General features: G+C 50.9%; 6 protein-coding genes across 6 annotated transcripts; 2 read left to right on the top strand and 4 right to left on the bottom strand.

Moving 5' to 3' along the window:
• Positions 1–9: 9 nt before the first annotated feature.
• Positions 10–1,312, bottom strand: IAQ61_007167 (uncharacterized protein; the record flags this gene model as incomplete). The annotated part of the gene is made up of 3 exons (XM_003840847.2): positions 1,164–1,312; positions 779–1,139; positions 10–722 (listed from the first exon to the last, which is right to left on the bottom strand). The coding sequence occupies exons 1-3, from the start codon at positions 1,269–1,271 to the stop codon at positions 10–12; spliced, it is 1,182 nt and encodes a 393-aa protein (XP_003840895.2). The 5' UTR covers positions 1,272–1,312.
• Positions 1,313–3,977: 2,665 nt separating this feature from the next.
• Positions 3,978–4,974, bottom strand: IAQ61_007166 (uncharacterized protein; the record flags this gene model as incomplete). The annotated part of the gene is made up of 2 exons (XM_003840849.2): positions 3,978–4,261; positions 4,317–4,974. The coding sequence occupies 2 exons, from the start codon at positions 4,972–4,974 to the stop codon at positions 3,978–3,980; spliced, it is 942 nt and encodes a 313-aa protein (XP_003840897.2).
• A 1,006-nt stretch (positions 4,975–5,980) lies between these two features.
• Positions 5,981–8,017, bottom strand: IAQ61_007165 (uncharacterized protein; the record flags this gene model as incomplete). Its single annotated transcript, XM_003840850.2, has 2 exons — positions 5,981–7,259; positions 7,324–8,017. The coding sequence occupies 2 exons, from the start codon at positions 8,015–8,017 to the stop codon at positions 7,090–7,092; spliced, it is 864 nt and encodes a 287-aa protein (XP_003840898.1). The 3' UTR covers positions 5,981–7,089.
• Positions 8,018–8,816: 799 nt separating this feature from the next.
• DRS2 (aminophospholipid translocase) lies at positions 8,817–14,201 on the top strand. Its single transcript, XM_066097474.1, has 2 exons — positions 8,817–13,101; positions 13,180–14,201. The coding sequence occupies exons 1-2, from the start codon at positions 9,239–9,241 to the stop codon at positions 13,349–13,351; spliced, it is 4,035 nt and encodes a 1,344-aa protein (XP_065952516.1). The 5' UTR covers positions 8,817–9,238; the 3' UTR covers positions 13,352–14,201.
• Positions 14,202–14,574: 373 nt separating this feature from the next.
• Positions 14,575–17,027, top strand: XYL1_2 (NAD(P)H-dependent D-xylose reductase (XR)). Its single transcript, XM_066097473.1, has 3 exons — positions 14,575–15,432; positions 15,760–16,550; positions 16,706–17,027. Exons 1-3 carry the CDS (start codon positions 15,021–15,023, stop codon positions 16,733–16,735), a joined length of 1,233 nt encoding a protein of 410 aa, XP_065952515.1. The 5' UTR covers positions 14,575–15,020; the 3' UTR covers positions 16,736–17,027.
• A 493-nt stretch (positions 17,028–17,520) lies between these two features.
• On the bottom strand, positions 17,521–18,404 carry IAQ61_007162 (uncharacterized protein; the record flags this gene model as incomplete). The annotated part of the gene is made up of 3 exons (XM_003840853.2): positions 18,226–18,404; positions 18,084–18,173; positions 17,521–17,613 (listed from the first exon to the last, which is right to left on the bottom strand). Exons 1-3 carry the CDS (start codon positions 18,319–18,321, stop codon positions 17,521–17,523), a joined length of 279 nt encoding a protein of 92 aa, XP_003840901.1. The 5' UTR covers positions 18,322–18,404.
• Positions 18,405–19,594: the final 1,190 nt, after the last annotated feature.

Here is a 19,594-nt window from a genome sequence, read left to right as displayed (position 1 = left end):
ATAAAAGCTCTACCGAGGGAAGGCAGCAAGAACCCTATCATACTCCGCCTTGGTGAGCGGTGTAACACATCCATGCTTGAGACCTGCAGGCCATCCATCCGTATTGCTTGCTCCCCAGCTTGGTGACTGAATATTCGTCGTCTCATATGGCAGATACTGCACATAGTTGTCCAGCAGAAGATGGTATTTGCCCTTGACCAAGTTGTCCGCAAAGCTCGCAGCGCCTTCCCAAGGACTTCCCTCCCTAACGTACCCTGGCACTCGTTTCCAGCTTCCAAACAGGCCACCCGTGGTAGTCTCCTGCCAGACTTGATTGACCGTCTCGTTCTTGATGAAACGCGCATAATGTCCCGGAGTCCCAAGGTATTGGAATTCCTGGTCGATAACGGGTGTGCCGGAGGGCGCATAGTAGTCCCGTGGTGCGCTGAAGGTAGCAAAGTCCTTGGTCGTTGCATAGCGAATGCGGTCGGGGCCTGCAACGCCCGTGTGACCTGGGTCATTTGAGGAATACAGTCTTGATGCCCAGAAGACGTAGAATTGCGAGGATGCAGAGTCGTAGACGGCGCTGGGGGCCCACACCATGCCTGCGTTTGCACCTTCGAGTGGGACGAGTTTGGGAGCAGACCAATTGACCAAGTCTTTGGAGGACCAGACTACAATTCCTCGGCTGCCCTGGCGAGTTGCAACGTCCCAGTTGAAGCCTGGAGCGTTGATGTCCAGATCTAGATTCTCCGTTAGTCGCACTCTTCTTGATCTTCGTCATCGATGATGATCGTACCTGTCGCAAACATGTACCACTGTGTTCTTGCATCATTTGTCGTCAAGAAGATGTCTCGCACGCCCCTTGTTCCCACCGTAGACGTCAATACTTCTTTTCCCTTGTTCAACTTGAAGAACTTGGTAGCCGAGTTGCCATTGGATAGATAGAGTTGAACCCTAGGATTTGGATCGGAGAAGGTGGAGATGAGGTAGCCTGCATATGTACTGGTCTGACGCGCAGCATTCTCAATAGGATTTGCAGCTACATATGCGGGAAGGAGTGCTGCAGCTACAGCTGCGAATAAGCCAGAGAGCCGCATTTTCCAAAATGGTGGCACGCGAGTTGATGGAGTGTACCATCTTCTCGATTGAATTTCTGCCTTTTAAACAGTAAGATTGCTCACCGCATCAGCGGGTGCAGAGACCGAGGCTGATGGTGTTCGGACAAACGCCGTCATGTTGCGCACAGGCATGGTATCTAGGTCATCCACGATCCCCGCATTGTACCCCATGGTACCGATGGGGTCGGCAATTTCCCCGGACAACACCTTTCCTGATGTGGCAAGTAACCATAACATCGCGTGGACACGGAGAATTCATAGTTCCACCATCTATAAAGCACGGCACGGCAGTTTTTTATCATGAAATTTCAGGTTTTTGCCATAAGTCTAGCTATCATTGTTCCGGCCTGTAGGTAAGTAATTGTTGTCGCCAACAAAGTCTTGGTACGCTCACTTCTTTTCACGATGTAGCTACCTTTAATAATATCCTGTTAAAAAAAAAGCTTCTACATTGCACATGATTGATCTGTAAGGATCTCGGTAGATAAGCGTCAGGATTCGAGGCTAAAAATTGCGGCTCCAAACGCGGTACTAAGGCTGATCTCTGTCATGCATTCTAATTCTTACGGTATTGGCAGCTCCAACATTTTCGCAACATTCAATCATGAAATTTAGGACTGAGCGAACAGCTCTGTTGCTATTTCAACTCTTTGATAGCTTCTACCCATACGTCTTTGGCCTTAGCATCGCAAATGTATTAGACACTGTCGATGATGGTCGTGACTTCATCACGCCATACGTAGAATGTCGGACTTTGCAGGCAAACTTTCCTGACCATCTCCTGAGAATATTTGTGGCCGGCAAGGTCTTCTTATCTGCTCAGGAAAGAACAAATATGAAGAGATATAGTCGCAACGCGCGATCTTGGAATCGAGCCGTACTAGATACTTCTATCAGAAAGCAATTCAGACATGTCGGATCAGTTTTTCATGAAAAAAGATGAAGTTCTAAAATGAAGAAGCTTGCATGGGAGCTTGGATTTGGACGACTGTAGTTAGGTGATTACTAGATGAAAAAAGCTCCCACCGAGAAACACTCCACGAGTACCCTTTGCGTATTGGCATTGGTGTCATTTGGATTTCTCCGACAGTTTGAGTTTAATCATAGACTACCGGCTAATCCGACTACAATACTTCCAGATCGGAAACGACAGGTCTCCATTGCAAGAACCAGCAATGATACGACATCACATTGTTCCGATGCAGAAGCAGAAGATTTTCAGGGAATTCTGCTTCGCACGAGCGCTAGGTTGAAGTCTAAGACATGGCGATTAAGCATGGCGGTGTTAAATTTAGCTATGGTACGCACACTCTATCTTCCGGGCATTTTGAACATGTCGGTCGATATTCCAGATTCCATAGTCCAAGCAAGGTTGCCCGCGCAGGAAGCTATTATAATTGGCTTTTTGAATGTCCATGAGTACCGGTAAAAGATTGGACCCGGGAAACAAATGTTCCAGACGGCCTCATGAAACACTCGGTCACCGTATCGTTAGCCACGCCCGTCACCGCACGGGAACACGGAACGTCAATCCCTGCATAAATTGTAACTTGACGTGATCGTAAACTCCCGTGACAGTCATTAAAATCGAACAAAGCACATGAACACCCTTTAATGGTTACTGTATATTGGATCACTGCTTTTCAGCGCCAAGCCCACTGACCAATGTCAACGACTGGGTACCGGTATATTGACTGCATCTATCTAAAAACTCATAAAGTCTACCATGCTTCCTCGCATTACGGCATATCTACTTGGCGCATGAAAACGCTTGAATCAGAATGTCCTTGCTTATATGAGCAGGACATACTATGTACGATGACCGATGGACCCGAAACTCTAATTCATCATACGAGAATGTTTCTGGCAGAAGGAGGAGAACCTTGGGCACAGGGGGAACCCGGGGTATTGTCTGGGATGGGTGCGGTGCCAGAACGAAGGGGAACCGGGTTTTACGGACTCATGTTTCGATACTATTCTGCATCCAGCTTCTACTGCTATTGGCTACTCTCTTGTGTGTCAGACCATTTGGATTAATCTGGTTTAAGCAGGACGCTGTTTCTTGGGGCATTATGCTGAGATTCCTTGGCGTCATTTGTGTGTGCCTTCCTTTACCCGGATCAATCGTGGAATTCCTCTGTCAATGAGCGAGACTGAATTCGTCTTGGGCAATCGGTCCCCTGATATTCACATCTGAATTGTGGTATAACTCTGGTAAAGCATTTAGGTAGTTGAGGGAGAAGGAAGACTGGTCTTGGAAAATACCATGTTCCAAATTCGTTGGTTACAGTACTTCTTTAGTCATCGTTCGCACTATGACTTTATTGATCACATTGCGCAGACTTCTCGCGCTGCAACAACTGAGAAAATACACTTGCAATACGACTCGTGGTGTTCCATGGCGTGCGGAAGGAAGCAACATGTTACCAAGCGGGTCAAGGAAGATGTATTGTTAGTAGAGTCGATGAAGTAATACACAGAAAGAGTAACAGTCCGGATAATCCTGGGTTTGAACCAGAAATTCCTGATATAATTGCTCCACCGGAGATTTATCTTTTGCCGTAAGCAGGGAGAGCAGAAGGACTGTTTGGTTCTTAATTAACACTACCTAGCAGTGAGAGCAGTACATGTGATAAACTTCATTGCCAACAAAGAGACGTTCATTGAAACCTCTTCGGAAGGTTTTGAGAATCATAGAATGATGGAGGCCACTTGCTTGGTTTACTTGGAGTTTTGAATGTTCGGTGCCATTGAATAATATATACAGAATGTAAAGTATTTAGTTATACAGACAAGATCAATGGCAAAACATCCCAGCCACTTCAACGCAAGTAATGAAGAAATATACCGGAAACAGCCATGAAGAAAGCCCGAAATCTACCAGCCACGCTCGCGCTTAAGGTTCATCCACCAGTCCCTCGCCATCCAAGCATCAAACTCCGTAATCTTCATGGCCGAGCCCGCCTTCATGAGGAATTTGTCCACACCAGTAGGGGTCCAGTCGTAGAAGTCGTCGAGAGCAAACGTGTGGCCGATTTCATGGAGAACAATGTGAATGTCCTCCTGCTTGATGTTGTCCATGAAGTACTCGGTGGAGACGCGCTGGCCCCAGTCGCCGCCTGCGCCGCCGCCGAAGCCGGGTGTGAGCCAGAGTGATTGGTCTACGAGTGGAAGTTAGTATCTGTCCATGTAATCGTACGTGAGCGATGTGCTTACCATAGTGACGGTCGGCGCCTGCTTTGCAGCCGCTGTAGTCACCGTCCTGGTGGTGGAATCGACCACAGCCCGGCGCGCACTCCGGGATGCCATTTTCATCTTTGGTCGTGTAGACTTGGATCTTGCTAACGTCGCCTTCCAGTTGGTTTTTATCATTGACTGCCCAACCAACGACTTTGACATCGACGGTCTTGTAAGGGAAGCCTTCAAAGTCGGCGAGGACGTCGATCCACTTCTTGAATTGCCTGCGAATGGCAGTTTCAATCTCCCCACGCTGGGAAAGGCTGACTTTTTGGTTGCCCTCCCATCGCACGCAGTAGTTGATCTTGCCCTTTGCTGCCATGACCTGGTCGTAGCCGAAGTTCTTGAAGTTCATGCCCTGGTTACCGTAGGTATCCATCTGGTGCTTCCACACCTCCTCCAGTGGTTTGACCAAGTTGGCGGGAGGGTCCCAGGTCTTCTTCCCAAGGTCGCGCTTCAAGTTGGCAGGGGTGTTACCGTCACCTCCCCAGTTTTTGTCGTAGAAGCTGTGTTCCTCGAAAGTGCAAACAGGTTGGGGGTTGGCAGCACGGCGCTGAATGCCAGTCTGCACGTCGCCTGGGATCGCGCCAGCATAGCTAGATGCGACGAGCGCGGAGAGGGCCAAGGCGTACTTCATTGTGGATTCAAGGAAAATGATATAACGTATAAAGAATGAAGGGGATGCTCTGCACCACTGATAGATTTTTGGAGAATGGAAGAGCACTGAAGGCAGTCTTGTTTGAAGAAAAGAACGTAATGGAGGAAATCCGATGTGGCTCACAACATACAGGCTGACTCTGCAAACTTTTATAATGGAGAATCCATTTACTGGTCCCTCGCCCCTGTGACTTACCCTTGCAGCCTTGCAGCCTTGCTCATGCCATGTCCATCTCACGCGTTTCTCAGCATTGTTTTAGATGTTACGTAGCGGCTCTTGGAGTACAGAAACACGAGACTTGCCATTAGCGAACCTACCGTTCGATCTTGATAAAATGCGGAGACGGCCTTTTTCGAATGCAGTACATAGGTATCGAGAGGTATCGAGATGGCTGTGTGGTTTCGGCCATGCAGTAGCAAGGTGATCAATCCCACAAACCGTGCATCTCACTTTAGTTACTTTCCACTGTACCCTTGATCGATACGAGAGACCTTGCTTGCAAGTCCCAAGTGAGTAAATTCTGGGTGAACGTTCCCATGGCCACGGAATGGGCATCGGGAAATTGTGTTTGATGAAACAGAAGGATGTCCCACCCTGTTGCCGATCAAACTACCAAACGCCTCAATGGAGTTCTATTCCCCGATCGCGTTGTTTCCCTAGGCAGTGCATCGGCAATCTTTCTCCGTTGTGCCATTTGTGCGGCACTGCAGCGCTTGTCAAGGAATATACGAGTGGTCTGGGGTACATTAGTGGATGGCCAAGAACATTCCTTCGTATTTAGACGCGTGTCAGGGGTTCTGGCCAACGGATGAAAATGTGGCGAGAAGGAGTATATGGGCTTGTGGCAAACAAAGGTTGGCCACCGTGATTGATGTTCTAAAGGTCTGGATGAAGATGTCGTTCCGCGTATAGTAGTGCACGCTATCTACCGGTAGCCGCCGTTGACTAACGTTAGGCAGTGCGGGTAAGTTACCGGTACGGCGTAATTGCGGCGGAGCGAACTGACTTTATTGGAAGGTAGGTAGAGGGGAAGGGGCTCTGACACTTAGCCCAGAGAACCCAGCGCTGCCGACATCGATTGGAAGAAGATGCGTCGAATATCTTGCACATGACGTTGTAACGCTCAAAGCCCTTCGTCTGACCAACAAGGATCTCAGCGCCTTAGCCACCAACGCGCTGTTCCGTACTATCACCATCCGTACCAACGATGCAAGTATCGAGAGGTTCGGAAGATTATCCACATCGACAATGCGGGAGCTAGTCCATGCCGCGGTCGTCAATACCTCCGAGGATCCCGACTTCCAGGGCGGCGGGCAAGACGAGGCTGTGATTCCACAAGATTGTAAAGGTGCCATCACCGCCTTGTTCACGTTTCTTGAAAATACAATAATGCCCATTCGGTCCATCAGACCAAGTTCTCATCATCCACTCCTCTTACTTTACCTCTTTGCTCACCACTACCGTATTATCTACCACTACTCCCCCCTCTCTTCACCCTACACCTCCCACTCTCCCCCACCCCTCCAAACCACAACTCATCCGTCCGCAACACTGGCCCCCTCCGACACTTCCTCCAACATCTCCTGTGCCCACAGCGCGCACAGATGTTGCTGGCTCGTGCGGCTGGGCAACTGCCATGACCTATTGCGGATGAGAAGCGGGATTAGTGGATTGTGTGTATGCAGCGTATGCAGTATAGACTTGTGTGCCAGAGATAGAGGCCTTACAGCGATGGCAGGACCATGTGTAGAGAGAGGGGGGGCTGGGGATGCTTGGGTGGGTGCCCATGGTGCGGTTGGGGGGTAGGGTTCGGGGGCTGGAAGGAGGTTTCTTGAGAGGTTGGAGGGCTGGGGTGAGGGTTTTGTGCTGGGATGTTTGGGGCTGTGGTGGTAGATATGACGGGCCACGTGTATTGATGTCGTGGTTTCTGCCTTTTGTTGGTTTTCCACTGGCAGCGCTCGAATCTATGATGTGAATGTGTCGCACGGCTGTGCATGCATTGGCTTCCCCCTGTTCTCACTGTAGTCGAAAGGCGAACTGAACATGTCTGTTAGAATGTAGCAACTCCAGCGACAAGAGGAATGCTGCGATCAATCATTTCATAGCAGGAGCCGGAGTTCCAACTTTCCGCCCCATACGTCCATACATTGTCTTCCCATCCTCCCTTTCCACCATTCTCAACCCACTAACCCACTCCACATCCTCGTCCTCCACCCCCTCACTCTTCGTCCCCACGGCATGAGGAATAGGATACTTTGCATTCCCTAGATCCACAATCAGCATCACAGTTTCACATGAAAAAAAAACAGACATCATCTGCCAACCTACCCATCCCAAACGGTCTAAAATTATGAAGAACATTCTCCCACCCACCCGCCGGCACCTCATACGTCTCGTGCATAATCCCAATATGCGGAAACGCCTCGGCCGCGCCCTGCTCCCACCACATCTGGCCTTGCATGTGCGCCGGGCCATGCGCAAACCTGTGCAGGCCTGCGAGCGTCTTCCAGTAGCTGAGGTAGACGACTGTCTTGCCCTGCTCGTCGGAACGCGCGCCTGTGTCGTGGGTGCTGAGGCCGGGCGTGTTGCCCAGGAAGCCGTAGGTGGAGCGGTTGGCAGAGGCTGCATCCCACATGCGCGTGAAGTAGGCGCCTAGTTGTTGGCTGCCGGGGGAGAAGCGGCCGTTGGGGTGGGACCAGCTTGCTGCGAGGACGAGGATGACGATGGAGGAGGTTGTGGATTCTGATGGGTTGGGGTCGTTGTGGTTGGTTGGTTTTGGGGTGGGGATTTGCCAGGTTTGGCGGCCGTGGATAATATCCTTTGTGATTGGGTTTGCGAGGCGTCCGATTGCAATGAGGTAGCTGTGGAGGAGGCGATATGTTATGAGGACAATGGGTGGGAGAAGGGATATGGTCCTTGGTAGGCTGGCCACCAGAATGGATTGGAGGGTTGCGCCCAGGAGGAGCCAGGTGGATATGCTGTAGTCGCTTGCTGTAGCTATGTTGAAGATTTTGGGTGCCATTGCGGAGAAGTGGTACTTGAGGTTTGCTGTTCACGTTGGGTCTCAACCTTTATTTCGATACCGGTGTCTGGGGTCGTTTGGGATGGGATGACGGACAGGGAGGGTGGCCTTGCCCTCTTGTACCATGCGGCCTGTCTTGGTAGAGAACGATGGACTGCCAGACTTGGTTAGCAGCATCGTGACGTAGTCTTGCGCTTCTCCACGCGCCGCCATGCTCTTGTACACGGCTGGAGAGGATGACGGAGTATTGGAGCGGAAGACGGGCGAACTTAATAGTAGTGTAGTCGTTGAAGAAGCGTCTGCGATTCTGACTGGCCATTTGTTCCGGCTTCAGGTACCGGTACTCTACCTGGCCCCTAGGTAGGTACGGAAGTTAAGCTTAGACAAGTGCATCTAACCAAGATCTCCAACCTAGACTCCTGACTTTACCGTACCGGTATACCTCAGAAGCGCCCAAGCTTGTTGACGTTGTGTGATGCATCGAGGAACACGCTACTACGAGCCTTGATGGATCTGCCAATCTTGTATCTACATAGCTGTCTAGTCAGTCACGGGACATGGGCCAGCAGACCATCTACCAGCACGTGCAAGGAGCCTACCGGCATGTAGCGACTATGGATCAAGGATCAAGTGTCCTGACAAACAACTACAACAACCCTACAGTTTGCAACTGCCAAGATGATCAATCGCTGATCCGTAGCCTTGTTCTTCGCAATCCAATTGTGGTGTCTGAGAAATGGACTACTTGTGTGTGTACTTGGGGCCAGGCCGGGTTAGGAGCAGTTTTGGCGGCGCACTGCCCTCACAAGCTTCGGCGTCCGTGCAGTCGCGGCGCAACCTTCAACCCTCGAACATTCATTCACCCCACACCACATTCTACACGCAAACCGCCTGCCAAACCTGCCCTCCGCCATCCGCTGCCTATAGACAACAATCCGAATCCACCTCCGTTCGCGTACCGCCCCCTTGCCGCGACCACGATGCTGGCAGCGCGTCTCTCCTAATTCGCACCGTCGAGGAATCTGCGCCATCTCACACACCCACACCCACACCCACCACCGCCGACGTATACCTCACCACATTCTGCCCCACACATACACACACGCACAAACACATCAACCAAGGCAAACACCGGGACTCCGGGAGGAATAGGAACGGGCAACACGACGGGCTTTTGCATGACGAGGAGGAGCTGCGGCGCTGCGTGGAGCAAGAGACGCCATGGCCGGTCGGCCACCGGGTCGGACGTCTCACCATGACAATCTGATCGATTTGGACGACCACCAGGCCACACAGCCTACACATTCAACGGCCGCCCAACCACATGCACACAATGACAATGACGATGGCTTGGCACCCCAAGGCCGACCCTCGGTGTCGTACGATGACTTTGTCGGAGGCAGACCAAACACGGCGGGCTTACCAGGCGGGCCTGGTGCTCCAACAGGACAGTCGCCCTATCTACAGACGGGTAACCGGGCCTACTCGCAGACCTCCGACTTGAACAACTACCAGCGGTACTCGGACGCGGACATTCCCGCCGATGACGATCACTCGATGCAGGGCTTCTATGCGGCGGGCGGCGCCTATGACCAGAACGCACCGGGCGTGGAACGCAGCTCATCCAAAAAGGCTCACAACCGGAATAGTATCCTGAGCCTTGGCGGTGGTCTGACAGGCCGAGTGAAGAACATGTTTGGACGAGGGTCCGAGTACTCGGAAATGGACTTGCCATTGACTGAGCACGCCGCACAGCAGGATCAGCCTGGAGCGAGCGCATACGATGACGGCCAGTCTACCAAGAAGAAATCCGGCCCGGGCACTGGCACCTTCAAGTTTGGCTTTGGGCGTGGCGCCCCGGACCCATCGACCTTGGGCCCCCGCATAATCCACTTGAATAATCCACCTGCGAATTCCCAGAACAGATACGTCGACAACCACATCTCGACCTCAAAGTATAACATCATCACATTCTTGCCAAAATTCCTTTATGAGCAGTTTTCAAAGTACGCCAACTTGTTCTTCTTGTTCACCGCGATCCTGCAACAGATTCCTGGAATTTCACCCACTTCGCGGTATACTACAATCGTCCCACTCGCCATCGTCTTGTTGGTGTCTGCGATCAAGGAATACATCGAAGACTATCGGAGAAAACAGTCGGATTCCGAATTGAACAATTCAAAGGCACAGGTCCTCAAGGGATCCACTTTTGCCGATACAAAATGGATCAATGTGGCAGTCGGAGACATCGTTCGTGTCACATCTGAATCGCCATTCCCTGCTGACCTTGTACTCCTCGCGTCCTCCGAACCCGAAGGCCTTTGCTACATCGAGACTGCAAACTTGGACGGAGAGACGAACCTAAAGATCAAGCAGGCCATTCCTGAGACGGCAGACTTTGTCAGTCCTGCAGAGTTGGCAAGGTTGGGTGGCAAACTGCGCTCGGAGCAGCCGAACAGCAGCTTGTACACTTACGAGGCCACATTGACCATCGCAACCGGTGGCGGGGAGAAGGAGTTGTCTCTTGCGCCAGATCAGCTGCTGCTACGTGGTGCAACGCTCCGCAATACCCCATGGATCCACGGCGTCGTTGTTTTCACCGGCCACGAGACGAAGCTGATGAGAAACGCAACCGCGACGCCCATCAAGACAACTGCAGTGGAAAGGCTTGTCAACAAGCAGATTCTCATGCTTGTCGTCATTCTCATTTGTCTGAGCATCGTCAGCTCTATTGGTGATGTCATTATCCAATCGACGCAGAGAGACAGTCTTGACTATCTGAAGCTTGAGAAGTTCAACGGCGCCAAACAATTCTTCCGTGACTTGCTGACATACTGGGTCCTGTATTCTAACCTGGTCCCAATCTCGCTCTTCGTTACCATTGAAATCGTCAAATACTACACCGGTAGTTTGATCGACTCAGATCTGGACATCTACTACGAACCCACAGATACCCCTGCTAAATGCCGAACCTCGTCCCTGGTGGAGGAGCTTGGCCAAATTGAATACATCTTCTCTGACAAGACAGGTACTTTGACCTGTAACATGATGGAGTTCAAGCAATCCTCCATCGCCGGTATCCAATACGCCGACGAGGTCCCAGAGGATAGAAGGGCCACGGTCGAAGACGGCGTCGAGGTCGGTATCCACGACTTTAAACAGCTCGAGCAGAACCGTCAGACACATCAGAACAGGCACATCATCGAACACTTTCTTACCCTCCTTTCCACGTGCCACACGGTTATCCCTGAGAGAGGTGGCGAAAAAGACGAGATCAAATATCAGGCCGCATCACCTGACGAGGGAGCCTTGGTCGAGGGTGCTGTGATGCTTGGCTACAAGTTCATCGCAAGGAAACCACGTGCTGTCATTATCCAGGTCGATGGTCGTCAGTTGGAATACGAACTTTTGGCGGTTTGTGAGTTCAATTCTACGCGAAAAAGAATGTCTACCATCTTCCGCACGCCAGAGGGGAAAATCATCTGTTACTGCAAAGGTGCAGACACTGTCATTCTGGAACGTCTGTCAAAAGACAACCCGCATGTTGAGACCACCTTGGTTCACCTCGAGGAGTACGCCTCTGAAGGTCTTCGAACGCTGTGTCTCGCTATGCGCGAGATCTCCGAAGAGGAATTCCGCGATTGGTGGACAGTCTACAATACTGCTATGACAACCGTCAGTGGTAACCGTGCAGAAGAGCTGGACAAAGCTGCCGAGCTTATCGAGCACGACTTTACGCTGCTCGGTGCGACTGCAATTGAAGACAAGCTGCAAGATGGCGTCCCGGACACGATCGCAACACTACAATCCGCCGGCATCAAAGTCTGGGTACTGACGGGAGATCGTCAAGAAACTGCCATCAATATTGGCATGAGTTGCAAGCTGATCAGCGAAGACATGAGTCTGCTCATCATCAATGAAGAGAACAAGGAAGACACAAGAGACAATATTCGCAAGAAGATGCAGGCCGTCAACAGTCAAAACATGGGAGGCTCCGAAATGGATGTCCTTGCTTTGGTGATTGATGGAAAATCGCTCACATATGCCCTCGAGCGCGATCTAGAAAAGGAGTTTTTGGATCTCGCAATCAAGTGCAAGGCCGTCATTTGTTGCCGAGTATCTCCTTTGCAAAAGGCTCTCGTCGTCAAGCTCGTCAAACGTCATCTCAAGGCCATTTTGCTTGCGATTGGAGACGGAGCAAACGATGTCTCCATGATTCAGGCTGCCCACGTCGGAGTTGGGATCAGTGGTGTCGAAGGTCTGCAGGCAGCTCGAAGTGCTGATATCGCCATCGGTCAATTCCGCTACCTGCGGAAGCTTCTCCTTGTCCACGGCGCGTGGAGTTACCAGCGTGTCAGCAAAGTCATCTTGTACTCCTTCTACAAGAATATTGCCATGTTCATGACGCAATTCTGGTACTCCTTTCAAAACGGCTTCTCCGGTCAGATCATCTACGAATCGTGGACGTTGACCTTTTACAACGTTTTCTTTACCGCAGCACCTCCCTTTGTGCTCGGTATTTTCGATCAATTTGTGAGCGCACGTCTCTTGGACCGATACCCGCAGCTCTACCGCCTCAGTCAGTCTGGAGTGTTCTTCAGGATGCACTCGTTCTGGTCTTGGGTTGGCAATGGCTTCTACCACTCGTTGATCCTCTACTTTGGCTCCCAGGCCTTTGTCCTATGGGACTGGCCGCAATGGGATGGTCGAAACGCGGGCCATTGGGTCTGGGGTACAGCAGCCTACACGGCCAATCTGGCCACGGTCCTCTTGAAAGCCTCGCTCATCACCAACATCTGGACCAAGTACACGGTGCTGGCCATACCCGGCTCCTTCCTCCTCTGGTTCATCCTCATGCCCGTCTATGCCATTGTGGCGCCCAAAGCCAACATCTCCCACGAATATATTGGCGTCATCGAACGCCTCTTCCCCGATCCCCGCTTCTGGGCCATGGTCCTCGTCCTCCCCCCACTCTGCCTCATCCGTGATTTTGCGTGGAAGTATGCCAAGAGAATGTATTTCCCGCAAAGCTACCACCATGTCCAAGAGATTCAAAAGTACAATATCCAGGATTATCGACCGCGGTATGTGTATTCCCTTGCTATTTGCTGCCTTGGCACCCACCACCTTGATCAGTATATTCTAACACCTTGTCTTTTTAGCATGGAACAATTCCAAAAAGCAATCCGCAAAGTCCGTCAAGTACAGCGCATGCGCAAACAGCGCGGCTACGCCTTCTCACAGACGGATGAGTCGCAAGCACGTGTCCTGCAGGCCTACGACACCACGCAAGAGCGAGGACGATATGGTGAGATGGCAAGTTCAAGGACGTGATGTGGAACTGAAGGGTTTTATTGTTCTTCCAGGTCCCGGGCTGTTTGGGGAAACTGGGTGAGGTGGGCTGGGCGTTGCTAGGATTCATGATGTCGGAGTTTGGTCTTGTCTCTCTGTCTCTGTCTCTCTTCCACACACAATTTTTAGTCGTAGAGCAAGGGACGCAAGCGCGGAAAATGCTACGGATGAAGTCTGATCGCAAGAGTTGACAGAACATGTACATGGTGAAATCGGCGCTGTGCTATACACGGCAATGGCTGGAGTGAGTGCTACGGTACCGGTATACCAGATTCCAAAATCTCTCCAAGGAAAATCCTCGTGTTATTTTTTTTTTGTTTCAACATACACTACCGCATCATCTCGCACCAGACTGTCGCCATGCCTTGCGTATTTTTTTTTGGTTTTTTTTCAAGCGTAGATGCAGTATCGCAGGCACAGAACATGCTGTTACCTATAGCCATGTGCCGTAGATGTCAATTCCACCCTCAAATCACCAGTACAGGCCAGCTAACACCCATACCCATACCCATACCCCCCTCCCTACCCCATGCCCCCAAAACCTCCTAACCTATATACAACCGCGCATACATGCTTCCGGCCCCAGCTCACCCAGCTCACCCTACCCATGCCCTCTCCTCAACCACGCACGTCAACGAAGACATCACTTCTCCCCTCTCGCATCGCGCAGATCCTGTGGGGTGTTGATTTTTTCTTTTCCAGGCGGCTGAGATGCTGAGATGCTGGGTGTGGGTGTGGGTGTGACAGTTTTGAACATGGATTAGATGGAGGACATGGATTTTCTGGGATCTTTTTTTTTTTTTCGGGTGATGGGGGTGGATGGGGGGATGGTGGGAGGGGGGTTGTGTGGGTTGGGGTGGCGGATTTTATCCGGTGCTTGTTTTGGGGAGGGTTTTATCCGTTTGGGTGGGGGGGTCTGGGGTTGGGTTGGATGGTGGGGGTTTGGGGGGGGGGGGAGGGAGGGTTGTTGTGGGAGGTGGATTGGGGGTGCTGGGGAGGAGGGTTTGATCACTGCTGGGTTTGATCACTGCTGGGTTTGATCACTGCTGGGTTTGATCACTGCTGGGTTTGATCACTGCTGGGTTTGATCACTGCTGGGTCTTGTTGGTTTGGTGAGATGTGGTGAGATGGCTGTTGTGGTGAGATGTCTGCCTATGACGGGCGCGGGGTGTGTACGGTACATGTGGATACGAGGACTCGATGTCCATTGACCTACCATGGCTATCTAATCTACCCCAATGGCCCACGCAGGCAGAATACATCACACTTGGGGGCTGTCCACGGTGCATACTCCCAACGGCTGCGGCGTAACAAGGTTAAATACAAAGAAAAACCCGCGGATCCCTATCGCATCGCAGGCCTCCAAATCCCTCCAAAGCACCCAATCAGCACGTCCACGAAGCCCCCATGATCCAGGCACTCAGGGTAGGACATCACATACATATCAGTGAATCGTCTCTGATAAGCTGTTGGGCGAGGTTAAGTAGCCTGGCAGATTTTCCTCTTCTTTTTTTCCCCCTTGATTCTTCCTGGATGATCTACGGGAGGTAGTCAATGGTCCGGATTAGTTTGGTGGAGACAAAACTACCATACGGTCCTAGGCGCCAACTACTCTACCGTGCATACAGATCTACCCAGACGCACGGTCGCCATGCTCGCTGGGCGGCATTGTGGTGTGAGTATTTATACTGCGCGTGTGGCCTTTGGGTCTGCTCGTGGGATTCGTTGGTGCACTTGTTCCTCTCGTCCGGCTTTTAAGAGTACTGCTGCTGCTGCTATAACTACGGGGAGAATCTTTACGGCTACTCCTACTACGGTGACTACTATTCCTTCTCTTGCTCCTACTACTACATTGCTTCGACGGACACGCATCGCTACTCCACCGACGAGTTACGGATTCGCAACCATGGCTGCTTCGGTCCATACGCCGTATGTGACGCTGAATGATGGCAATAAGATGCCTCAGGTTGGGTTTGGCCTCTGGAAGGTCGACAATGCTACGTGTGCGGACACGGTCTACAATGCCATCAAGACTGGATACAGATTGTTTGACGGTGCTTGTGGTATGTATGATTTCTGGTTTTCGCCTGCGCGCTGTTGTCTTCCAAACGATGAATTTCGGGCGGGAGGACTCGGTGGAGGATAAGCCGCCGTGTGTTGAAGATAAGATGTGCCTGAGGGGAGACGGAGCGCATCTCCATGAGGCAAGCAAGATGGATGGATGGATGGTGTGCTTCACTGACGGCTCATCCGCCCGATTTACCGGTGGCTACCTGTCCGCATCCCTGCACAACGTTTAGCGGCCCTCTAAGATGCTTCATCTCGACTCGGTGCATCCATTTGCGAAGAAATCCAAGGGCACAGAATCCGCTAATACCTATCAACCCCAGACTACGGCAACGAAGTCGAAGCCGGTCAAGGAGTCGCGCGCGCCATCAAAGAAGGCCTCATCAAGCGCTCCGACCTCTTCATCGTCTCCAAGCTCTGGCAGACGTTCCACGAGTACGAGCAAGTGGAGCCGATAGCGCGCAAGCAGCTCGCAGATTGGGGCATCGACTACTTCGACCTGTACCTGATTCACTTCCCCGTCGCGCTCAAGTACGTCGCGCCCGAGACACGCTACCCACCGGGCTGGTTCTCCGACGGGGCCAGCAAGATTGAGTACAGCAAGGCGAGTCTGGAGAGCACGTGGAAGGCGTTTGAAGACATCCAGGCCAAGGGTCTCGCAAAGTCCATTGGTGTGTCGAATTACAATGGCGCGCTCCTCCTCGACCTCTTCACCTATGCCAAAGTCAAGCCCGCGACCCTGCAAATCGAACACCACCCCTACTACGTGCAGCCGTACCTGATCAAGCTCGCAGAGCAACATGGCATCAAGGTCACGGCCTACAGCTCCTTTGGGCCCCAGTCGTTCCTCGAATGCGACATGAAGATTGCAGCGGACACGCCGTTGCTGTTTGATCACCCGGTCATCAGCAGGATTGCGGCGGCGCATGGTAAGACGGCGGCGCAGGTGCTGCTCAGGTGGTCGACGCAGCGTGGCATCTCGGTTATTCCCAAGAGCAACTCGCAGCATCGGTTGCAGCAGAATCTCGAGGTGACGGGCTTTGATCTCAAGGAGGGCGAGATTGAGGAGATTTCGGGCTTGGACAAGAATCTCAAGTTTAATGCGCCTACAAACGTGAGTTTTTTTTTCCTTCTTTCTTTTACTCGATTTGCTTTTATCATATTCCTTAACGCTTGTGTACTTCTTAATCCTCTTTGGGGCAATCCTCGGCATTTTTCTTCCCTACATAGAGTTAGAGGAGAATAATAGCTAACTGACATCACGCACAGTATGGAATCCCATGCTACGTCTTCGCCTAGACTGGGACCACGCGACAACCCGCAAGCTAGGTAGTTCGCTCACCCGCTCCTCTGGGTAGCCTAGGTATTGTACACAGTTAGGTACCGTCAATCTCGGGGCATCGAACCGGACGGAAGTCTGCGGACAACCATCCCGGCCGCAAAAGGAACGGAAATCTGTCGGCACCGATCGGATGACCAGGGCTTCACAAGTACCGGTTCCCGTATTCATGTACAAAAAGAGCGTGATCAGGTCACCAACGGACGTCAAGCGAAGCCAATGCAATTGTTAAAAGTAAGCCCTAAGTTTTAATTATGACTCGCTTTCATGTGCATGGTGATGTATGTGGAATTATACAAGTAGTGATGGTGACTATGTGTGGCTTGCATCCCCTGGTGCTTGTTTGGAGACTCTGTGACTCGGACTGCTGTAAAAGGTATGTTATCGTAATGGATGGGAAGGAGTGTGAATGCAGTATGGGATTTAAGATAGTTGGAATACGTGTAAAATGTGTGCATGTTACAAGGCACTGCTTACGCTTCTTGTAACTAGCCACCATTCTACACACACTGCCCTTCCATTTCCCACCAAGCGCCACATAAGCGCGCCTTCGTGCATACAACACTGCACTAGAAAGCTTAAAAGCAGAAAGTACAGTTGTCCATTTCACACTTGAACATACTCGCTAATAATTCATCTTCAAGAAACATACACACCTTTTGACTTGCCAGTGCAGCGGGAGTAGACAGTCACGCAGCAGCCCAACAGTAAACAGGACTAGTAACCGCCTCAGGATGTTCGAGATTCAAATGCGCACGCCATGGCGGTCATCTTTCACGGGACTATTCTTCTGGTAGAGCAAGCTTGGGGACAGTATATTCGCATAGTATTCCACAGCCTATATGTAAAATTTACACAGGTATACCGACGCCTCCATATCCAGACCTTGAGTTTGCGTATCCTGAAATCGCTAAATAGCTTCTTGTCCGATAGATCCACGCGCATAGGACTGAAACTAGGGTGGAAATATCTGGGATAGTACGATAGCGTGTAGACTGACTGGGTCGCTTGCGAGTGGGAAGGTGAGTAGTTCCGCAATGCCCGATGCAAGACATGTTCTTTAGATACCAGTAGGGGTTGAGTGGCATCTATCAATGTATTTGGAGCTCGTGTCGCACCTGCTACGTAGCAGAAGCTCTCACTTGCGCGGGATGAGGCTAGGCCAACGAAGCGCCTATGTACACTCGGCTAAATGACCGATGATGATAGTACAAGGGTTGCCTGGCACTGTACAAGGGAAGAGCTAATACCGTGAGCATATTCCATATGTACATTTTGCCTGTGGCCGGGTAGATGAGAGATACTAACCTTTCGACATTTCCCGGGGGGACTATTGTCTGTGGACAGACAGTCGCCAGCAGTCTGCTCACCATTGATCACAGGCCCTAGTTGGCATGTCTAGACCATGTCAATTTTCTTCATGTCTGGGCAAGGTATCGAGTGAACGTACACCCGGGTGTGTATCAAAAATACCATCTTGCGCCGTCGGAGCCGCCAGACAAGCACTGGAAAGGAAGAGGAGGGCGAGGCCTGTGACTGATTTCATATTGGCGAAGTTGAGATGGCGAGTATGTGGTGGTGTTGAAGGATACAGCAAAGGAGGAATGCGAGAAGAGATGGATTGTTGAACTGTACCTATTTGTGGCATTAGACCACTTATTTATACAAGCACTGAAGACCACTTGTCTCATTTTTTTTGCTGTTAAAGTGTACATAGTGGGTCTACATGGGGCATGTTCAAATGAAGCAGTCAAAGTGTACTGTAGTTGGATCTATCCAATTTGTATGTAAGCACTAGATGCTCAGTATTAGCCAGCAAGCACCAGGTAGTTAGATTAATAGAAACTCTTTCGATCAGGAGAATAATAGAGATTGATCAGAAGTAGAGTGGAAGCCGAAAACTACTCAATACAGTACACACAGATTGTACCTATTGACACGTAAACTCTACTAGTAGGGCATAGAGTCATATTACGCAGCAGTGTACACTAGTCTGTACATAGTGCAGGGCAGTGTTGACTTGACAAAAAACTACTATACACAGAGATCGCATGGTGCTCGTGTATGTTGCCTCAAATGCCGCATGGGTTTCACCCTTAAATACCGCATCAGCTTCATCTTAATAGTTTGTGCAATGGGACTTGTTGCATAACAGTAACAAGTAAATAGGGCAAGTGTGGTGGGCTGGCATTGCTTGTTCCAATCGTTAGCCACGTGAATATAGAATTGTCGGTCATAAAGTTTGCGATTTTTCAAGGCCAAGGCTGATTCTGAATACAGGATTTAAAGGGAATTGTCTACTCTTACAGTATAGAGCTACCTAAGAACCTGTCTCTCCTAGTACCGCGATCGATGGCTTGGATAGGTTCATGGTTGGGTGGATGATAAGGATATAGCGAGACTGGGCACAGGGCACGTTGGTATACGTCTACCCCCTCTGTCTATCTATCCTGTTGGGGATATATATAGGGGGCAGCGCCAACCCTTGCTGTATCATGAATGCCTCAGTCACGTGTGGCTCATGGGCTTAGCCTCTTGGCGGTGCTTGCCCATAGATAGCTCCCATCCTCCTAGACTAGGACAATATGATCACATTACACACTGCATTTGGGCCCTCCTCACCGTCGGATACTGCAACCCTTACTGAGGGCTGGCGCGGTCCGCTGAGTGCAACCGCATCAGTGGATGGATGGGCTGATGGACAGATCAATAGATGAAGATCGATTAATTACCCTAATAGATCAATTATTCTGACAGGTCAATGATTTCAATACATTAATTCCATTTCTAGATCAAGTCCCCTAATGGTGTCTATCACG

This window comes from Plenodomus lingam (genome assembly GCF_022343315.1).
Source record: "Plenodomus lingam strain CAN1 chromosome Unknown contig_27, whole genome shotgun sequence".
NCBI classification, from domain to species: domain Eukaryota; kingdom Fungi; phylum Ascomycota; class Dothideomycetes; order Pleosporales; family Leptosphaeriaceae; genus Plenodomus; species Plenodomus lingam.
The sequence above is the reverse complement of the archived record's forward strand: the minus strand, read 5'-3'. Positions and strand labels throughout refer to the sequence as shown.